Genomic DNA, 8,142 nt, shown 5'->3' with positions numbered 1-8,142 from the left:
TTATTTATTTATTAAATAAATTATTTATTTATTTATTAACTAAATTTTTTTAAGTTTGTATAATACAGCGATTTTTTTCATCTAATTTACACACACACACACATATTTTATCTTTTTTTAAAAACCAATAATCTTGACAATCTTAGTTTTTTCTATTGTCTTGATATCTTGTGCAACCCTAGCAAAAAGTGAATCTAAAATGCATGTTCTAAAAAGAGGAATTAAAATACCAAGATATTTAAAAGAATATCTAAAATGACGTCTCTGGAAAATCAAGCGGCTTCTTTTATATCTTTTATAATAAATATCTTTAAACATTCATGCTGTTTCGAGATTTTTTGTAGCCTGGTTAGCATGCGGTTTACAGGTTCCCATAATAACGGGAGTTTCCGTCCGCACACTAGTCGCCCCTAGCTTGGGTTAATGAAATCCATTTTCTCTTTCTCGCCAGCGAGAGAGTTTATCCGTAAAAAGCCGCGAATAACGTGACGGCTGGGGCTTAACCACGGGCCGGGTGCTGTAGACAGAGCGGAAGCTAACACACGGAGGATTACGGCGGGTGCCGCCGCCGTCTAAGGATCATGCCCATTAAATTCGGGAGAGACCGGAGGCGGCAATTTTCTCCTCACCTCGCGTAACAATGCTGACAATGGGTGCCGTAGAACTCGGGTAGGAGGCAGCCCGCCAGCGGTGGCTCGACTATCAGAGTATCGCCCGGATGTATCTCCGTGGCTGCGACGGCGTGTTTACCCGCTACCGAGGTCTCACGGATCTCCACGGCGTCGGACGACCAGCGGGCCTCGGAATTAACGGCGCCGTTTAACGGCGTGCCAGCACCGTCTGCGAAGAGGGGGGCATGCATACAGTACAGTGTGTTTTCTTAGGGTGAGTTTCCCACGCCTCAACGAGTTTAATAGAATGTCAGGTATCTCTTTCAGACGATCATACGGGGCGGAGATCCCTCGACGGTTGTGTGTATGTAGTGTTCGAACTGTATTACAGCATACGGGTATATGGGGCGTATGATACTTTAGAAATAGACTTTAACAGATATGAGACCGTTTGCGAAACAAGGCGATCGTAGGAGAAAGGCGAGAATTTTTGCAGTAATAAGTAGGGGAGACTGGGGCTGGCAGTAACGGGGGTTGATAGGAACACGCCCAAATCAATGTGTGCGTTCCAAACGAAGTAGGATAGCTTCTTAGGAAAAGATAAAATCGTCTCGACTCGAACTATGTATATTTGTCATTTATTGTTGGTCAAAAATTGTAGTTAATAAATTTTAATTTTTTTTTATCTTGAACTGTTAATAAAATTGCTGTAACAAATAGTTTATGTTATATGAGAAAGTTAATATGCATTTTTTGTATAAATATCATGATTTTAAGCAATTCGTTCACACAATATTTTTTTATTTTATTTTGAATGTTGAATTTTTGGGAGTCGGAATAAAAAGTAATATATATATACGTAAATAATTATATTATATATCTAATAATTATATACGTTAAATCATCGGAATGTGATCATATTTGAGATAAAGGAAAATAAGTATCCTATTAAATTCCAAAATTAAAAATAAAAATTTGTGTTGATCTCAAATTGTTGAGAAAGGAATGTTTATTTTTGTTTTCTTTTTTAATTCTTATTTTTGCTATTAACGTTATATTACCGTTCCTAAATTTGAGACGGATTAGTGACTGACTAGTTACTATATAATTGTAAAAATTATCAATAAATATAAGAGTAATAATGATAAACATTATATATAAATGAAATATTACAATTTCGAAACCAGAATATAATACTTTAATAACCTAATAAAGTAAATAAAATCTTAATACACAAAATACAGGAAATAATTCTCTTTAAAAAATGTTACAACCAACCCATCCCCTATACATGTGCTAGTTTATATATAATATATTGCACAATATTTAACTTTGTCGAATACGCTGCGGTACCCGGCGAATAGTATCTGAAAATGTGCAAAAGGGAGGAGACAGCTCGATTATTTTCTATTTTTTGCTGCGGTTGTCGATACGAGAGGAGAATAACTGTTCTTGAGTTTGCGCGCCTGTTTCTCTCTCTCTCTCTCTCTCTCTCTTCCGAGCGCTTCGAAGAAACTTATCTAGCAATTCCGGCGTGTCTCGTACACGCTACATTGTTCCCTTTATACGCTACGCGCGTACGTATACGCGTTATTTTGAGGGCAGAGAGATAGGCGCGAACGCGCGCAAGAGCGACGAGGCCGCTCTTTGTCCCTCTACGTCGATTTCCCGGCAGATTGTAGCGGCGCGAAAAGTTGCGCCGCGCTTCGTCATTCATGAATGAATGGCGGGAGAGGGGGAAGGTCGCGTACTACGGCCTACTACGCGACGTAGTACGATGCGCCGCTGCCTGACGCGGCAGTTTATCGCGGCGAGACACGTGTGCGATAAGGAAGGAGAATGACAAAGAGAGAAAGAGAGAGAGTGACAGAGCGAAGGAAGGAGAATCGCGCGACTGCGCGGCGGCCTTGCCACTGCCTTAGTCCCGCGATCGAAATCGTGACCGATATCTGTTATCACCGATATCATTGCGGGAAAAATCGCACGAAATCGAAAAGCCAAGATTCTTACGTTTTCGATGAACGAGGAACTGGTTCGCTCGACTTGAGAAATGTCATATTGATTTGAATAAAATTAAATTGAAAAGAAATTATACACAGTTGGACAATTTATGTTTTCTTGAAAAATACGCCGATTAAAATTTTTGTGTTAATTAATTTAACATATTGCTGTTGTGTTTAATTGAACTCAAATCATGAATTATTATAAAACAACTGAAAAGAGTGTAAAAATAACACAATATGCACATATTTTTAATTTTACACAATAGATATGTTCCGTATTATTAATGACAGAATTTATCTGTTAAAACTTATAGAAAAAAATGTTGATTTTATTCTAAAATAGGAGTGAGATTGACTACAGACTGTCAATGATTTTTTTTTCTAAGTCAATTTTATCATTAAAAATATATATGTTGATTTTACACAAAATTTATTTCGAATTAATATGAAGTTTGAATTCTTATTGTGTTGAAATATTAATTTAGTATTAGTGTCACGATTTATCCATATTAAATTAATACAAACATTTATGTAGGCCGTTAGGGACACATGCAATATATGTTGAAAATTTAACACAAATTTTTAACTATGTAGAATATTTCAAACTTTTTATATTTCTTATTACTTTTTATATTTCTTCTCTTCAATAATTTCTATAGTTTTTGTCTTTAATATTTCTAATTTTTAATTATCGTTTTAATAAGAAAATTTTTTTAAATATTATACATAAATAACATTTGATTTATATTAAATTGTTACAAAACATATTTTTTAATCATTAAGAATAATAATTGAATCACATTACTCACAAGATTACAAGGATCCTGCAAGGGTCGAGGGAACAGATTCAATCATGATAAATCAAAATTCCGTCGTTGCTCAACGTATCTTCGTATCTTAATGAAGGGAACTCGTCTTCGTCTTACGTAATCTGATTTTCTATACTTTTTTTTTTCTATTAATCCGATTTTATATACGTGGCGCAGAATTTTGCTGCAATTTAAGAATTCCGCACGAGCTTCCGGGGTTAACGAGAATGTGTAAACAAGCCGCAATTCCACGCGATTCCCAAACGCCATTTCCGGTTATCTCGGCCGCGTTGCTTGTTCGCTCGCATATGTGGCACGTTGCCCACTATGGGGTGGCTCTAATGAATGGAAGAAATTGCTGCGGTCCCCGAAGGGGATGTGTGCACACACGACGAACCGACTAATCACGGTCCATTTGGAGCGGCGATACCGTGCGAAGTTCCAGCTTCGCTCGCATTTTAATTTTTACTTTTTATCACATCAGCGTAGAAAAATGTAAATTAAATTAAAAAATTAATAAACCTTCTTTATAAAAGTATTCATTCAATAAAAGCAAATAAAAATCAATTATTTTTAATTTACAACATTTTTATTTTATATTGATATTCTAATAATTAATAATAAATTTGCATAATGTAATATTGTAATTATAATTTATGTCCATCTTGTTTGACATTAATTTTAAATATATATATAAGCAATCTCTCTCTTACATTTTATTCACCATAAAATGACGATATGTTTCCACGAGCATGTGCCTAAAAAATTAAGCTTAGTTCCTTTTTTTATTTATCATTTGCCACGTTCGTGAATATTCCAGTTTGTCATTGTCGCGAAATAATCACCGGCAAGCACGAGTCGCATTCGCGCAAAATTTCCTCCTCGCGGCTTCGAATTTTCCACGTTTGTATAGTTAACGAAACGTCGCGTCCGTCGTCGGTCAAAAAAAAATGCGGAGGAAATAATGCCTGTGGACATGCACGGAAAAAAAAAAAAAAAAAAAAAAAAAAAAAAAAAAAAAAAAAAAAAAAAAAAAAAAAATGCGGAGGAAATAATGCCTGTGGACATGCACGGAGAGTGTGCGTTAAAATTGCAGGATCCATTTACTAATTTACGATCCGGCGAGCCGATTATTAGAAAGAACGCGCGGGTGCGCGATGAATGATGAAAATATTCACGATTTATACGATAACATGAATTTATATTGACTTGTATGTGACCCCTAGTAAGTCTCTGACGTGAGACTACAACTTCAGAAAACCTCAATAATCATTACTCTTTCATTATTCTTATATTAATAGATTGCCTGACTAATCATTTCAGTTTATTCATCACTTCGTGAGTTTGCTATTCAATTAATGTCCCAAAATACGTTCTGTATTCAAAACAGTTTAATAAATAATTCCATCCTTTTTTCGACTTTACATTTCTGCTTATTATGTACATGCTTTTAGAAAAATTTCAGATTAAAAATCATAATTTTCAATTGCTTTTCCGTTTTAGGCAATTACTTGGAAAAATTAATGTTCGTTAGACCAAAGTTATCCAAAGTTATGATGAAAATATTATGGGCTGAGAATTAATTGGAAGTAGCAGCGCTGTGATAAACTGTGGTGAGATTGAGTTATAAATAACGAATACTTATTTGTTTCATCAACGTGACTGATGGTCATTTTCACAGTCATTTTCTGATCTGAGAAAAAAGAGATACTTATTTATTGACGGAAAGTATAAATTATTAACGTGACCGAGTCATTTATGTGCGTTCAGAAAAAATATATTATCGCCCTCGAAAGTTATTTACGACTCAAATCGATAATTATAAGTCCCATTACGCTCGCAATCGGTCTCGAGAAATCGAATCTATTCCGAGGGAGAGCGGATGCCTGATACTTTGAACGCTCTTCTAATTTGATTGAGCCGTCTCGTGAGTGGTTGCAGGCTCTGCGGGCGGGTGTTGAAGTAAATGAAGTTTAGCTTTACGAACGGCCGCCCACCTGCAGCGGCAATCCTCGAATCGCGCGTTTTCCGGTTTAAACCCGTGAAGCCCTCGAGGGGCGCTTTGCGGTGCTGGAATTCCACGTTCGAAAACAAAGAAGCGCTTGTCTCTATCTGAAACGGGCGAAACGGTCCGGGGTTGCTTCCAGTTAGGGGATGCTCTCAACGATCAATTAGCCGAGGCGTAGCCGAGGCTCGCATTCAGTCTTTATACAAGCACAAAATAATGCCTCGCGTTATCAGAACGATTTATGCCCGTTTCACGATATAAATTATCATTTTTTACAATTATTTAAAATACGAATAATTGCGCTTTAAATTTTAATCCAAATCCGGTTTAAGAATCTTTGCTCGCAAGATTTAATTAGAGATATTGAATTTTAAATATCGAAAGATTCTTTCTGATTGTGAGGCCGTCTTTGAAATTCTCTCTCATCGAAAGAAAAGTCGATGCCAATTTCATCAAGCAGTCTGCCATTAAAATTGAGGATGCAAATGTATATACAAGGTATTCCAGGTCAGGTCAATGAAACTTCAGAGTTTTATAGAAAATCGAATTTGGAACAAAAAAGTTCCTATAAATATAAGTCTGGAAACGCTTCCTTAAAAAGGTATAATTAATAAACTTCGAAAAATCACGTTTTTTTTTATGATTTTTGAAAATAACTTCAAAACCCTTTATTCATTAAAAAAAAGTAACAAAAGAAATCTGATGGGTAATTAAATAACATACTAAATTACACCAATTTCATTTAATTCTGATAAAACGTTCAAAAGAAAATAAGCTCAAAACAACAAAAAAAGCAGAAACTTGAAAAGACCACCTTTCGATGATATTTGTGTAAACACTGCATTTGTAGTGCAAACATAGCAAATGCAAACATAAAAATGTTCTTATTAAATTTTGATCCTAATTAATTACTTACAGAGAGTTTATTAGCTATAAATTTTTAACGAAGCGTTTCCGGACCTATGTTTATAGGAACTATTTTGTTCCAAATTCAATTTCCGATAAGACCCTGAAGTTTCATTGACCTGGAACACTCTGTATATATATATGTATGTATATGTACATCGCACGCATGTAGCGAATAAGAAACACGGACGTAACAAGGAGGAAATTTATTAAATTAATATAAAGCTAATTATCGAAGTTGATGCACGCAAAGTTACCGTTCCGGGAGGGAAGAAAACTTTTCTCTGTCCGAAAAGATTTTCAATTTATTCTCGCCGCTTAGCATTAAGCGGCACGGCGAATCGCGAGAAGATTTTCTAAAAAGTTTAGGGGAGATAAATGAATTCAATCTCTGATGAGTATTAAAGGAACGGTATGGGAGTAATGTATCGCCGCGACGCAACCAGACGGCCGGAAGAGGCTGCGATGCCGCAACGCGTCTTTTAATTTAATTCTTAGTTCACGGAGCAAACAAACTTTCGCCACTGCCGGAGAAATTCCAGGCATCTCATCTCCGCGAGTCAAGCTGCTATTTCGTTCACCTAAGAAAGAGGGAGAGAGAAAGAGGGAGAGAGAAAGAAAGAGAGCATCGCGATGAAAAGCGCGGCTGGCAGTTTCACCACCATTGTTGTAAAATAAAGCTGAAAAAATAGTTGCTTTTTTTTGCCTATTAACGCTTTTAAAGTCCCTCGCGGTGACGCATATAAACGGCATTTATACGAATAAAATATGCAACGGAAAGCGCGTGCAATCAATCCTGCTGGCTAGCACAAACCCATCCGCATTCTCTCTCTCTCTCTCTCTCTCTTTTTCTCTCTGTACGGCCGATGATCGGCGTTACTCGCCATTAATCATGGTTATCGGCCGGAGATCAAAATTTCATATTTTTTTTTAAATTCCGATCGATTGATCGCTAATTGCCAGCCCCGCGATACGGCCGTTCCGTGTAAATAAATCCGGCTGGGCCCCGCGCTTTCCCGATGCTAAATACGTAGTACCATCACTAAATATTCGTGCGCAGTTATTTTATTACCCTGCGATAAAGCGGCCGAATAAAAATCTAATTAAACTCGCTGTTCAACCCGGAGTGCTTTTATATCCGGAGTTCGATAATCGTATCTCTCGCATCATGAAACGTTCGTGAAATAACAGCGAGCATGTTTCGTGATGCCTTTGGATACGTCATGCAAATCGTAAATCAGCATCTAGCGATTCGAGAGGAAATCTAGATCAGAGTTATTTGATGTAGATATGCTCCCCTCCTTCCTCCCTTTGTACACAATGGTTCGTTTAAAATTAGTTGCACGGGTAAGGGAATCTTCAATAATGCTAAAATTGTAAAACACGATGGGGAATATATTATATAATATTTTTCTATTATATTAGGTCTACCGAAAAAAAAAAATTCTATAAAAAAAAAAGATCGTTTTTTTTTCTTAATTTATTTTAGATCGAAAGAACTTGATTTTGTACGATTCTTGTACAAATCTGGTAGCGATGTCACATCATTTCTCTCGGCGACGAGATTCCCTAATGACGGTGGATCCGGGGCATTTCTCGGATGGAGCAAAGGAGGAAAACAGATCGGGAGACATCATCCTTCGATCTGAAATGATACGATATCTCGCGTGCGCGAGGTAATATCATTTTCTCGTACAGGTATATCCGTCGGGTGCTGCGCGCACGCTCACAGATGCACGGGATTGTTCGACGGCCTGTCGTCCCCTCTCTCTCTCTCTCTCGCCCCCCCCCCTTTTCACCCTCGA

At 36.9% G+C, this 8,142-nt stretch overlaps 1 protein-coding gene across 1 annotated transcript in view; it reads right to left on the bottom strand.

Moving 5' to 3' along the window:
* LOC115242743 (SET and MYND domain-containing protein 4-like) overlaps positions 1 to 8,142 on the bottom strand; it is a 39,572-nt gene that overhangs the window by 5,028 nt on the left and 26,402 nt on the right. Inside the window, exon 4 of the mRNA XM_029819266.1 lies at positions 630 to 840. Coding sequence (XP_029675126.1) covers positions 630 to 840 — 211 coding nt within the window. The remainder of the gene's footprint in view (positions 1 to 629; positions 841 to 8,142) is intronic.

The sequence above is a fragment of the Formica exsecta genome, unplaced genomic scaffold, assembly GCF_003651465.1.
Source record: "Formica exsecta isolate Colony F162 unplaced genomic scaffold, ASM365146v1 scaffold62, whole genome shotgun sequence".
Taxonomy (NCBI): Eukaryota; Metazoa; Arthropoda; class Insecta; order Hymenoptera; family Formicidae; genus Formica; species Formica exsecta.
The sequence above is the reverse complement of the archived record's forward strand: the minus strand, read 5'-3'. Positions and strand labels throughout refer to the sequence as shown.